Source organism: Drosophila virilis, chromosome 2, assembly GCF_030788295.1.
Source record: "Drosophila virilis strain 15010-1051.87 chromosome 2, Dvir_AGI_RSII-ME, whole genome shotgun sequence".
NCBI classification, from domain to species: Eukaryota; Metazoa; Arthropoda; class Insecta; order Diptera; family Drosophilidae; genus Drosophila; species Drosophila virilis.
Window position 1 is genome coordinate 29,127,681 of NC_091544.1, and position 12,697 is coordinate 29,140,377.

The 12,697-nt window shown below is 42.8% G+C and overlaps 4 protein-coding genes across 9 annotated transcripts; 2 read left to right on the forward strand and 2 right to left on the reverse strand.

The window, feature by feature from the left end:
• The first annotated feature begins 125 nt into the window (after positions 1-125).
• On the forward strand, positions 126-1,349 carry Tctp (translationally controlled tumor protein). The gene has a single exon (XM_002056283.4). The coding sequence runs from the start codon at positions 237-239 to the stop codon at positions 753-755; it is 519 nt and encodes a 172-aa protein (XP_002056319.1). The 5' UTR covers positions 126-236; the 3' UTR covers positions 756-1,349.
• On the reverse strand, positions 970-4,437 carry ZnT86D (zinc transporter 86D). Of its 4 annotated transcripts, none has more exons than XM_002056284.4 (4): positions 4,135-4,437; positions 3,826-4,038; positions 3,315-3,746; positions 970-3,260 (listed from the first exon to the last, which is right to left on the reverse strand). In XM_002056284.4, exons 2-4 carry the CDS (start codon positions 4,004-4,006, stop codon positions 2,761-2,763), a joined length of 1,113 nt encoding a protein of 370 aa, XP_002056320.1. In that variant the 5' UTR covers positions 4,007-4,038; positions 4,135-4,437; the 3' UTR covers positions 970-2,760. The 4 variants fall into 4 exon arrangements, with proteins under 4 accessions (XP_002056320.1, XP_032289655.1, XP_015025855.1 ...); XM_032433764.2 differs by having other exon boundaries at positions 4,101-4,437; XM_015170369.3 differs by having other exon boundaries at positions 4,097-4,437.
• A 344-nt stretch (positions 4,438-4,781) lies between these two features.
• RpS25 (ribosomal protein S25) lies at positions 4,782-5,759 on the reverse strand. The gene is made up of 3 exons (XM_002056285.3): positions 5,621-5,759; positions 5,054-5,330; positions 4,782-4,986 (listed from the first exon to the last, which is right to left on the reverse strand). Exons 1-3 carry the CDS (start codon positions 5,621-5,623, stop codon positions 4,913-4,915), a joined length of 354 nt encoding a protein of 117 aa, XP_002056321.1. The 5' UTR covers positions 5,624-5,759; the 3' UTR covers positions 4,782-4,912.
• On the forward strand, positions 5,690-10,572 carry LOC6632563 (ice-structuring glycoprotein). 3 transcript variants are annotated; one of them, XM_032433757.2, is made up of 5 exons: positions 5,690-5,801; positions 5,872-6,006; positions 6,063-6,257; positions 6,318-6,723; positions 6,796-10,572. In XM_032433757.2, exons 2-5 carry the CDS (start codon positions 5,924-5,926, stop codon positions 10,213-10,215), a joined length of 4,104 nt encoding a protein of 1,367 aa, XP_032289648.1. In that variant the 5' UTR covers positions 5,690-5,801; positions 5,872-5,923; the 3' UTR covers positions 10,216-10,572. The 3 variants fall into 3 exon arrangements, with proteins under 3 accessions (XP_032289648.1, XP_032289647.1, XP_032289649.1); XM_032433756.1 differs by having other exon boundaries at positions 5,719-5,801; positions 5,869-6,006; XM_032433758.1 differs by having other exon boundaries at positions 5,719-5,801; positions 5,869-6,006; positions 6,066-6,257.
• Positions 10,573-12,697: the final 2,125 nt, after the last annotated feature.

Sequence of the window (12,697 nt, forward strand, 5' to 3'; positions counted from 1 at the left end):
TAAATAGGAGACCGAACTAAACAATACAATTTAACTGTTTTTCGATAGAGAATATTGGTGCTCACTGTTATTAACAGATGAGCAAAATGTTAAGTTAACACAATTCGCCATTTTTTTTTTCTCGTTCCTTCTTTTTCTGTTGCAGCGCGTGGCAGTTGTGGTCCCGGTTCGGTGCATTGTTAATTGCAATATTGCAAGATATTTTAGCTCGCATCTATTAAAAAACAAACGCCAAAATGAAAATCTACAAGGATATCATTACCGGTGACGAGATGTTCGCAGACACCTACAAAATGAAGCTGGTCGACGAGGTTATCTACGAAGTCTATGGAAAATTAGTCAGCCGCTCCCAGGGTGATATTTCTATTGAGGGTTTTAACCCATCGGCCGAAGAACAGGACGAGGGCACAGACGCCTGTGTTGAAACTGGTGTCGATGTGGTTTTGAATCATCGTCTGCAGGAATCGTTCGCCTTTGGAGACAAGAAATCCTACACTCTCTACCTGAAGGATTACATGAAGAAGGTGCTGGAAAAGCTACAGGAGAAGTCACCCGACCAGGTCGACGTGTTCAAGACCAACATGAACAAAGCCATGAAAGACATTCTGGGCCGTTTCAAGGAACTGCAATTCTTCACGGGCGAGTCCATGGACGTCGATGGCATGGTAGCCATGTGTGAATATCGTGATATCAATGGCGAGAGCGTTCCAGTTTTTATGTTCTTCAAGCATGGTCTTGAGGAGGAGAAGTGCTAAGATCAAACTTCGCCTCTGTGTATGTCTCGATTTGCTGACTTGCGGCAACAGTAACAATAAGCATAGCCTAATGCAGGAACAGCAGCAAAGCCACCACTGTACATACACACACCCAAATATGCAGACAGATAGCAGACACACATACTCACGCATACCTATTACATATTTCTAACGGATTTTATTAGTTACAGTTTTTCCTAATTTTTGGCAACAGTTCGACGAAATTTATGTTTATGTTTAGACAAGGTCCAAATTTGCAATTTGATTTCGCAATATTATTTAGTATCAATGAATATAACTGTTAATTGTATGAGCAAAATTTGTAGTTGTAGCATGAGACGAACCGGGAAGAACAAGTCCACCAGGAGCCACACTCACAAAGTAGCTAAAAATAACTAAATTATGGTAAAAACTATTGTAATTGAAAACAGCGTAATTTAATATTTTTATAGCAACAACGCAATTTTGTATGCTTTCGTTAACGTTTTGAATACGGATTGTCAAAAGAACATGATATTCTGAAAAAAAAGTAAGAACATTTGTATGTAATAAAAAAAAAAAACATTAAACGGAAACCATATACACAAACTGCAATTTCAAAAGATGTTTATTGTAACAACCTTTTTTCCCAGATGCTTCAGGTAGGCGCAATTAAGATATTGCAGCTGCCGACTTACGAAGGTTTGCTTTCACCGGTATTTTTTTTTGCAGCCCCTCTCTCCTTGAGCCATGACTCAGCCAAGGTCTGGAGATTTTCGACAAGCGAAATGTTATTGACCTTTGACAATGATATATACGAATGGTTGTCTACAATTTCTGTCATGCGCAATACACGCATGTACGTCAATCCTACTCTTTTAGCATTTATGCACCACTGTGAATAAAATTGTCCTACATTTTGTACGGTTTGTTGCATTCAATATAACCTCAATTAGCTGTATACCGTTTGTCTGCTATACATAAACCTATTTAAGCAGATATCTGTGAATGTGTGTATAAGTGTGCCCTGTCTTCCGAGGTGTCGCACACATTCGCACTCGCAAATAGAATATTTACATGCGCACACATACATACAGAGGCACGTGCATAACTGTTAGATCGCGTGTACGCTTGTGTACAGTGTGCGCTGCCTATGAACCGCTTTACAATGCGTAGGTGTGAACGACGGCAAAGGAAATTCAAATATAGGACGGTAACGCTTGTGAATAAGATGTCCATTTGAAAATTTGGTAGTTTTTGATATTCAATTGCGATTATCAACTTCAACCAATTTGTTAATAGATATAACAACAAATTAGCTTTAATATAATAACAACATCTAAAATACCTTCTGTTGGCATTTTGAAAATAGAGCTAACCAATCATTTAAATATACCATTAATTTTTTTTGTGTGTATAAAAACGCGATTAACAAATTCTATTTTATTTCGTTTAGATATTTATGCAGCAAAAACTGGCTCTTGCAAGCGTATCCATTTAAATGGAAATTGTGTTTTCAGTCAAATTTCATCAAATGTTTATGGTATGTGGGTTTGTTTCTGGGTTTGATCTTTCGAATTTAAAAAGAAGAAGACTAATTAATTGCATATACTATTTTGAATGCATAAGTTTGGTACTTATATATTACAATTATACTAAGTTTATATATAAACAGCAGTTGCTGCATTGTTGCACTACGTTCACTTTGTTTCGCTTCTGATAAGATTGGAATGAGTCGATTCAACATGTTAAAAAAATAAATTAACAAAGTTTCCGAAATTATTCGTACAACTTTCGTTTACACTTTACAGCTCTGGGTTGTTTGTTTTTGTTTTTATAGCGCACTCAGACTAAGAAACTAAAATTTAGGTAAAAAAAGCACATAATTATCATCGTACTACAATACATACACACACAACACACGCTGCTCAATATACATAGTAATCATTCATATATACACACACATATATATATATATATATATATATATGTATATATAGATAATCGACAGGTGGAGCGCCGCTCATCACACATAGTCGAGCTGTATATATATCTGTTTCACGCCCACCGCCTCAAAGATCATGCGCGTATGCGTTACCACATACGTGGGATCGACATTCTTAGACACTTCCAGCTTGATGGCACCCACATATACATCCGAGCAGAGCGTCCAAAAGTGCGGCTCCTGCACCGAATAGACGCCGGCCAGGCCGGTCACCTTTTGATAGCACTGCAGCAGGGAACGATCCAAGGCCGAGGGCTGGCGCTGCATCAGTATCAGTATGGACTCTTTAATCAAACTAAGCACGCTGAGCGCAATTAGTAGCGCTATGAATATGGAGCAAATTGGATCCGCTATCATCCAGCCAAACATTTGCATGAGCACAGCCGAAATAATGACGCCCACCGAGCCCAATGTATCGGCCAGTATGTGAAGAAAGACGCCACGCATGATCTGGGAGTTGCTGCCACTGCCAAGATCATGCGAGTGCCCGTGGCTGCCGTGATCATGCGAGTGCCCGTGACCTGTAACCAGCAGGAAAATAAGAACCTTGTTAACATGATGCCAATACAACTTACCATTGTCTAAGGAGATGGCCTGATGATTAAGATTGTTGTGATCGTTGTGGCTGTGGGAATGACCATGACTGGAGCCACCGTGGGAGTGTCCATGTCCGCCGCCGCCGCCGCCCCCGTGCGAGTGTCCATGACCGCCATGATTAAAGGCATAAATGCCCACGAGGTTCACAAGCAGGCCCAACACAGATACCACAAATAAACGCTCGTGCTTAACCTCTGGCGGCTCTATTAGGCGCTCCACTCCCTCGGAGAGTATGAAGAAAGCAATAAAGAGCAGAAACAAGCTGTTCACAAAGCCCGCGAGCACCTCAGCGCGCACATAACCATAGGAGAACTTATCATTGGCCTTCCATTTCGTAATGACGGAGGCAGCAAGGCCAGCTAACAGACCCGTGCAGTCGAAGAACATGTGGAAGGAGTCCGAGATCAAACCTGCAAATAAGTAAATTTAAGTTATTGTCTCAGATTTGGAGAAGATAGATAATGTGCACATGCTGTGCGTTAAGCTCACCCAAGCTGTTTGTCAAGATGCCATAGAAGAGCTCGACGAAGGCGAAACTCAGATTGAGCAGCAAAAATAGAAACAAGTTGCGCGAGTTGCGATCGGAGAAGATGAGGCGCTTCCAGCTGTTCAGTTTCTCCTTCAGGCGATAGCCAAAGTTGCTGCGATCCTTGTGCGTTAACGGTATCATTGTAGCGGCAAATGTCAATAACGTGCGTTGGCCTAAAAAACCGAAACAATAAAAAAACGGCACACATTCTAGTTGTTATCACACACATACGCACACACACTAAGTTTTTGTAGTAATTGTTTGCATACGTGGTATTATCGTTGGGCTAAGCTCTGGCCCCACTCCAGCTGGCTCTGTTGCTAAACGCTTAAAGAATTTCTCTGCAGCGTCGGCGGCAACTTTTCGTGCAAATGACCCGCACGTACCGCTTCCTGCTACGTTAACGTGCCGCACGGACGGTCGCTTAGTTACACAGGTGTTTGCGGTGCCGTTTTTGTTTTTGGTTTTTTGTATTGTCTTATTGAGAACTTGCAATTTAATTCATTTTCATTAAATCAGTCGAAAAATACAACCTGCAACCAATCTGCCGTGTTGTCATTAAATGTATGTGAATGTTACCCAGTAAACATTCGTTACGTTATAACGGCGATAGGGTTGCACAACTAACAAAAATGACATTCACACAAAACTATCGAGCGTGACTCGAAAGCAAATTGCTTCAACATCAATAGTTTTTAAAAGTTTATAATTTTAATAATTTATATATTTCGCTACGTTTTTTAAATTTTAGGTTTTTTTCGCTTGAAAAAATAATTGCATTAGAAAAGTCAACAAACAGATCGAGTCACGGACACAGCCAATTCTAGTCGGAACATCTGTGCCATTCGCAACAATACACAAACTAGTTGTATTGCAAATTACAATAACAAAATATAAATAAAATGTGACACCCATGTTCCTTACATCAAAAAGCAAGTTTATTCAACATTCTACTACACATAGCAGAGCCTTGGTACTTTCCATACAAATCAATTGCAATATTGTAAATGAAGGTGCGACACTCTAGATGTGCGGTAAAACAAAAATTTACGCCTCATCACCCTTGGTGGCACGTGTGTAGATGACCTGGGAATGATGTTGCACGACCTGCTTAATCAGACCTAAAAAAAAACATGAAATTGATTAAAAACATGGTTTTGCTTGGATTTCAGAGTGTGGTTAACTTACCCTTTTCGCGCAGCTCAATCAGAGCACGCTTGGCCAAAGAGCCGCGGATCTTCAAGCGCTCAGAGACAACCGAGGGGGTGATCAGCTTGTAGGCAGGCACTTCCTTGTACAATTTCTCGTAGGTGGCCTTATCGAACAGCACTTGATTGTTCAGCTTATCCCTGACTTTGCCTTTGGACCACTTCTTCTTCTTGGCTTTGCCGCCACCGGAGCCCTCCTTCTTCTTTTGTGTCTTTTGCGGCTGCTTGGCCGACGACTTTGCGTCCTTCTTAGGCGGCTGTTAAGAATGAGAAACAGAGAAATGTCCAGTTAATATTTAATTGCAATAATTCGACGTGTTTTGGAATGCACATATGATTGTAGACGTTCGCTTTCGAGGTTATGGCGCTCTCATGTTTGTTTGCTGCACGCACCCCGCATTAACGACATTTTTAACTTAGCACATGTATGTGCCTTTATAGCGCAACACTTTGGCAGCGGTTGGTTACTGTATATCCGTCACTCCAGGGCCATTTCCGTATTGAAAACCATTTATTTTTCGCAAAAAACTATAGCAGCCGAACTCACCATCGTGAAAACCCAATGCAGAAAGATGGAGGACGGAAACTGACAGAGTTACCATGCATTGGTAAAATTAGCAGAGTTGCATGTTAGTTCTATCGCAACTTGACGCTATTGTCTATCGATAGCCGATACAACGGCGGCAACCCATTTGGCTTGCTCGGCGTGTGTTTTGTCATTTCACCTGGTAATTTAATAAAGTTTTTTCTTACACATTTGTGACTCTCGAATTTGTCAAACGTACTTATATTTAGCAGATAAAGGCTAGAACACACTGCGCTGTACGAAGTATATTAAAACAATAAAACAATGGAGCGTCGTTATAGTTTGAGCAACTCGCCGCGCTTATCAAAACCCATGGCGGATTCCACATGGATTGATGGCATGCCCGCGTAAGTAGCTTCAATGTAATACTTTTATATTCATTAAATCACTAAATCACTATTAGCAGACAGCGAACGGCGGCGCAGCAACTTCACACAAATTTAGGTTCAAGGGAGCGCAGTAATTCGAGCATTTGTTTAAGTAATAGCTACACAAATGGTTCACCGCAGCACAGAAGCCTGCATCAGCTATCAAGGACATCTACGAGCGTGTCCAAAATGACTCGTCAAAGGCTTAATCTCAGCCAGTTGGATCCCAAGTGAGTAACTACGGTTAAATGTCTGAAATTGAATATAAATATTATTAATCCCGCACATAGAACCTTTGCGGACGTGCATAGCAGCGGCCTAGCCTCGCGCATTGTTGAATACCAGCGGGAGAGTGGCCGTGGCTTGCAGCGCAGCATATCCTTTAACAATGTTTACAATCCGTTTACACAGCCGCGACGTTCCAGCATTGCAGTGTCACCACTCTGCCATAAGCCCAGCTTGCCGTCGGTGTCCATGACACGCATAGCGCCGCCCGAGCGCAGCTTTTACTGTGGCAACACATTGCCCAGCCTTTTACGTTCCAATTCGCTGCTGGGCGTGGAGAAGGTCAGCGATCAGTTGTCGCGCGAAAATCGCCCCATCATGCATCCGCCGCCGTTGCAGCACGAAAGCGAACCGACGCGTAGCGTCTTGGAGGAGCTGAAGGAGATTTCGCGCAAGCGCATCAACAGCGGCGTAAGTCAAAGTCTATCCATTGCAGGCTTTGGTGGCAATTGGTTTGGCTTAACTAACAAGAAATGTTTGCAGGAAATTCAACCCAACGAATATAATAGCAAAAAGAGCTGCAATCGCATGGCTGATTACGTGGATCATCATCATCAACAGCAGCAGCAGCATCATCGGCAACATCATCAGCAACATCATCAGCAACAGCATCACCAGCAGCATCACCAGCAGTTTCATCCTCATCATCAGATGTCCATGTTGCAGCCACAGTCTGGTTTTAAGCGACAGCGTGAACTGACCGTTTCGGTGCCTCTACGTTTGCATCATCCGCCTATAGCTCTGCCACAGCATCAGCATCCACATCAGGCCTTACACATGCCGGCACATCATTTTGCCGCCAGCGTTTCGCCACAGCAGTCACCGGAACAGCTAGCCAAGCGTCGCAATTGCAGCTATAGCAATGACATTGCCAGCTCCCTTAGCTCTAGCAAGCTACACAGCAACAAGCGCAAGCTGTACGATAAGCGCGCAACCAGCAACACGTCCACAAACAATGCCAATGCCAGCAGTGGCAGCAACAGCAGCGGCTCATCGGAAACTTCGCCCCGCCAACAGGCGGCCAAAATACAGCGCAATCAGCAACCTTCCACAGTTGATTTGCGTCTAGAGCATTTGTCTAGGACACAGAGCACGCCCATAACCGCGCTGCCGGTGACAGCAGCCCAGCGCACAGTCTCGGCTCCCGTAGTGCAGACCCGGCACGAGCCAGCCAAACCCAAACTGACGCTGTTCAATGCACAACAACGACAACAGCAGCAACAGGAACGGCAGTTAGAACAGGATCTGGATAGTCCTGATGTGGACGCCAACGAATATGCGGGCATACAGTTTGTCAAGCCCAAGCAGCAGCATACGTTGGGCGCAAGCAAAAACTCTCATCTGGAGCGCACACAAAAGACAAAACTGGCTTTAATGTTGAGTAGCCTGCGCGGTGAAATCTATCAGGATGAAACGGCGGCGGATGAGGCAGATGCAATGCCAGTGAAGGCAACTGTGGCAGCAGCACCAGCAACAACAACAGCCACAGTAACAGGTGTAACAACAACCACAACAACGACAAAGCCAACTATACTTGCGACGACTGCTCCGGCGTTAACGCCAATAACAGCTTCTCCTAAAGCAGCCGAGACAAAAACAACAGCAGTTGAAACAACAACAGCAACAACAACAGAATCAGAAACAGCAACAACTGTAGCAACAAATGTCAGCAACAGCACGTTGCCTTTGCTGTCATTTAACAACGCGACACCTAATGTCAGCCAAGACTTAACAGCTGTAGGAGTTTCTATTCCTGGCCTTACACTACCGACATCAACAGGCAAACCAATAACAACTGTAGCAGCTACAACAGCAACATCAACTCCTACAATTATGAGTTCGGCGGCAACAACAACAACAGCAGGAGCAGCAACTGTTGCGCCTGTTCTGACGTTTGGCAAGTCTGTAACTGCAGAGGCAGGAGCTGCGACTGTGCTGCCTGCTTTTACATTTGGCAAGCCAGCAGCGGCAGCAGCAGTAGCAGAGGGAGCACCACCAACAACAACAGCAGCACCAGCAACAACCATGTTTGCCTTTGGCAACCCAGCAATCGCTACAACTGCAAGCAGTGCACCTGCAACGGCAGCAGCACCAGCAGCAACAGTACTAGCAGCAGCATCATCGGGAGCAGCAGAAGCAGTAAAAAGCACACCTATGTTTAGTTTTGGTAAGCCCGCAGCTACTGCAACAGCAAACAGCACGCCATTTGCAATAGCTGCAGCCACAACCACGACCACTACAGTCGCAAGCGCTCCAGTATTTAGTTTTGGAAAAGCTGCAACCACTGCGGCAACAACAGAACCAGCAGCGGAAGCAGCGACAGCAACAACCAGTAAACCATTCACATTTGGCAACAGCAGCAGCAGCAATAATACTGCAGCAGCAACTGTTGCAACAGCTGCGCCTGGTGTCAAGCTTGATAACTGGCCGTCTCAGCCCGTGGAACCGAACGCCCTTAGCAGCAGCTTTGGCAATGCTTTCCAGCCAGCTGCAACAACGGCATCTGCAGCCACACCAGCAGCAGCAGCGGCAGCAACATCTTCCGAGCCGTCTAAGATATTTAGTTTTGGCAACAACACAACAACACCAGCAGCTACGCCAATATTTGGTAGTGCATCAGCCTCAGCAGCTACGCCAATATTTGGCAGTGGACCAGCTGCAACAACTACGCCAATATTTGGTAGTGCCGCAGCCTCAACAGCTACGCCCGTATTTGGCAGTGCAACAGCAACAACGGCACAGCCCGCTTTCAGTTTTGGCGGTGCAGCAACTCCAGCAGCAGCAGCGGAGACAGCTGCCCCGTCCGCAGCAAACAGCTCGAATCTATTTGCATTTGGTGGTGCTAACAAGCCCGTGGCAAAGGCAACGCCCTTTACACTGCCCAACAAAGCCAGCAGCAACGGCGGCAGCAGCGTGTTCAGCTTTGGCGGCGGCAACGGTGATGGACCCAAAATGGGAGCAACAGCAACAACAGCCGGATCAGCGCCTTCAGCAGCGAACAGTTTCAGTTTTAATAGCACAACTGCAACTGCCGCTGCACCAGCAGCGGCCACAAACACGTTCAGTTTCAATGCAACTGCCAAGCAGACGCCCATATTCGGCAGCAACAATGCAACAGAATCCAAGCCGTTTGCATTTGGGGGAAATGCTGGCGCTCAACAGCAGGATCAGCAGCCGCAACAGACGACATCAGCAACAGCAGCAGCTGGAGCACAAACACAGCAACAGCAACAAGCGGGCGGCTTTTCCTTTGCCGCGGTGGCTCAAAAGAGCGAAACCACAAATTTATTCAGCTCACCGGCGGCCAGCACCGGCGTTGTTAAGCCTAGTTTTAATTTTGGCGGCAACACAGGGCCATCAACGGCTTCTGGAGCAGCAGGAACAGCATCTGCGCCAGCCAATGGCCTTGGTGCATTTGCGGCACCAGCACAACCAGCCAACAGCCCTCCAAATTTGTTTACATTTGGCGGCAACGCTACGACCAATAATGCTCCAACGGCTGGCGGCAATCTTTTTGCCAACGCTGTGGCCGCCGCACAGAATCATCAGCAACAGGCCAAGCCGGGCGGTTTCTCCTTCAGCGCGAACAACAGCAACAATGCTGCTGCCCCAGCAGGCAATGCAAATACACCGTTTGCCTTTGGCGGCATCACGTCCACGCCGCAGAGCAGCAATGTGGCCAAACCATTTACCTTTGGCAATCCAACAGCCTCAAATATCTTTGGCAGCCCATCGACGACGGCGGCAGCTACTAACGGCGGGGCCAACAATTTTGGCGGTGCCGCCACACCGACTTCAGCACCTGGCATGCCTGGTACGCCGCAGCAGATGAATCCATTCGCACCGCCCAGCACGCCCGAGAGTCGACCCATACGACGTGCCACACGACGCCTGAAAAAGTAGTGCTCGAAGAACCTAAATAGACCGTGTTTAAATCATAGCCTTAATTTATAAAAAAAAAAAAGAACAACAGGACTCTATATGAATGAATTTAAGCTCTAATCTCCATTTATATTTTAGGTCAACAATTAGTTTTTTTTGGAAGAATGTTAACTGAAAATAAAAATGTTCACGAAATTTGTAAATAAATGCTAAATGCATGCTTAAAGGAGAAGGCTGAAGAATATGACGCTGTTTACAGGGTATCTGCTAGTCGGACTCTTTTGAACAGCAATCATAATTGTATATTGTGGCGCATACATATGTTATAAACGGCACATTTTGTTAAATGCATTAAAATGTACGCTCTTGCAATCGAAATCAGTTATAAGTTTTATTATTCACATTCAATCTGGTGACTAAACCAAACGAATTTCTGAGAGATCTTAACAACAAAAACGAAACAAGCCTCCACCTCGTCGGTAATACAGGTAATTATTTTGTTGAAACTTTTCGACAGAACTTCTGGTATTTCATACCCATTTGGGCACACAATTAACGTATCTTAAATTTGCATTGCTCCACAAATTTGTATATAACATTTTTTATAGAACAAATTGTTATAGTATTTATCTAAAAAATCGTCAAATTGGTGAGGCAACGGTGTATAGTCGTTCTCGCCGAATATGGCAGATTCGCCATGTGCCATCCGTTTCGACAAAATGCGCTTACGAGTGTGGAAAAATCGCGAAAAACTTTTGTTTGAGTGGCCTCAAACTTAGTATTAAATATTTTTGTTCAAATTCATTTAAGGGATGTTTCACACTTTTCCAAAAATCCATTCCTCCTCGGTGGAAATGGGGTTCGAAGATTTGGTGGGTGGCGTTTCGCCCTCAAATTCTTTTCCAAGGATCCATATGAAAAATCACTTGGAAACTGCGTTTCAAATATTTTTTGAAGTTTTAAGTTTTGTCCGATTTGCTTTAAGCTTTTTTCTCGTTATTACATAAGAACCTACTGAATAAGTGTTAGTGATTTGGCAAATTCCACCCACAACAGTGGTATATTGGTGTAATACGGTTGCTTGAAAGTTTTTTGTTTTACCACGGGCAAGGCCGGGTTATAACCGCTAGTCCAATATAAAATCTCCAAAGAATACAAGAAAGCAAAATCCACGTTTTAAAGTTTCATTGTTAGCTATCATGAACTATGGAATTGACATGACCCTAAAAGGTCATTAGCATTGGCATTTATAACGAGTTCGCATAATCCTCAGCCTAAAAACCAACTTTAAAATCAAAAGGATTTATAATTTGTCACTTTTATTAAAAGTTTTATATCCTTCTCAATCTCCAACTCCATTCCATTTAAGTATTTCGTGTTCGTGCGATTTTTTGTGTAAAATGTTGCATTTTTTTTTTTAACTTAGAGTTTGACAAAAATGTTGTGAATTATTTTTAGGATTTGTTGTTTTTAAAAAAGTAATAACTTTAAATTAAATGTAAGTTAATGTGGACGTGTACGTGTGTTTGTGTGTTTAAAATAAATGTAAATGTTAAAGCAAAATTGTACAAGTTTCTTATGGAACAAGAAACGTATAAAACCATAAAAAGTTAAGTAAATTATATGTATAAATTGTTAATATGCATAAATAAATTACAAATTCTCTTATGCTGCAGGGTATTTCATTTGCTGGGTTTTAAAGCGACATTCTGATATATCAACTATATGTATTGCATATACCATATATATATATATATATATATAAAAGATTGCAAGAGATTCCACAATAATAATAAACAAATAAGTAGACAGGACACATTTGGATTGATTTGGGGGGATTTCACATAGTAGATGAAACTTGCGCGTAATAATTTATATTCTTATTATGATTATTAAACATTAAACATGCCACATATGCTAAGTATTTAGGGTTTAATGGTTTTTTTTTGTAATATGTAGTAGTATTAATGTAATGCATATTTTCACAAGTGGTTTTTTTGTTGTTTTTCGCTTGTTGTAGTTTTTAAGGACACGCAGCCCAAGCTGCCTTTTTTTTCGTTTTTGATAGGTTGAAGTCAAATTTTTAATTTACTTGGTTTTTGTTTTTATAATTTTCGCTCATTTTTGATTAGATATACAAATATAAATGTAACTAAATTTAACTAATTTGCGATTTTATTTTTATTTATATTATAATTAATGTTGTTGTTTTTGTTCAGCAACTTGTTGTACAAGTTTTTGTTGCTGGTCGTTTGTGCTACAAATAGAAAGTGTTTAACAGAAATTGTACAAACTCGCCCGGAATTGGGATTTACAAATAAGCTGTAGAGAAAAACAATATATAAACAAAAGCTGTTTGTTAACGCCCCACCAAAAAGACAGTTAAGCTCCGCCGGGGCACTCATATGTTTGCGTATTCTATAACATAAAACGTACAGATTTGTATACATAAATATATATAGAGAGAGAAAGGAGTAGAGAAAGTAGTGTATACAATTGGTTG

Coding starts and splice junctions, on each gene's coding strand:
- RpS25 (XM_002056285.3), bottom strand. Junction 4,987..5,053: donor GATTGAGCTGCGCGAAAAGG/GTAAGTTAACCA, acceptor GTTTTTTTTTAG/GTCTGATTAAGCAGGTCGTG.
- ZnT86D (XM_002056284.4), bottom strand. CDS start 4,006: ATGATACCGTTAACGCACAAGGATCGCAGCAACTTTGGCTATCGCCTG. Junction 3,747..3,825: donor CATCTTGACAAACAGCTTGG/GTGAGCTTAACG, acceptor ACTTATTTGCAG/GTTTGATCTCGGACTCCTTC. Junction 3,261..3,314: donor GGCCATCTCCTTAGACAATG/GTAAGTTGTATT, acceptor TGCTGGTTACAG/GTCACGGGCACTCGCATGAT.
- LOC6632563 (XM_032433757.2), top strand. CDS start 5,924: ATGGAGCGTCGTTATAGTTTGAGCAACTCGCCGCGCTTATCAAAACCC. Junction 6,258..6,317: donor CTCAGCCAGTTGGATCCCAA/GTGAGTAACTAC, acceptor TCCCGCACATAG/AACCTTTGCGGACGTGCATA. Junction 6,724..6,795: donor GCAAGCGCATCAACAGCGGC/GTAAGTCAAAGT, acceptor AAATGTTTGCAG/GAAATTCAACCCAACGAATA.
- Tctp (XM_002056283.4), top strand. CDS start 237: ATGAAAATCTACAAGGATATCATTACCGGTGACGAGATGTTCGCAGAC.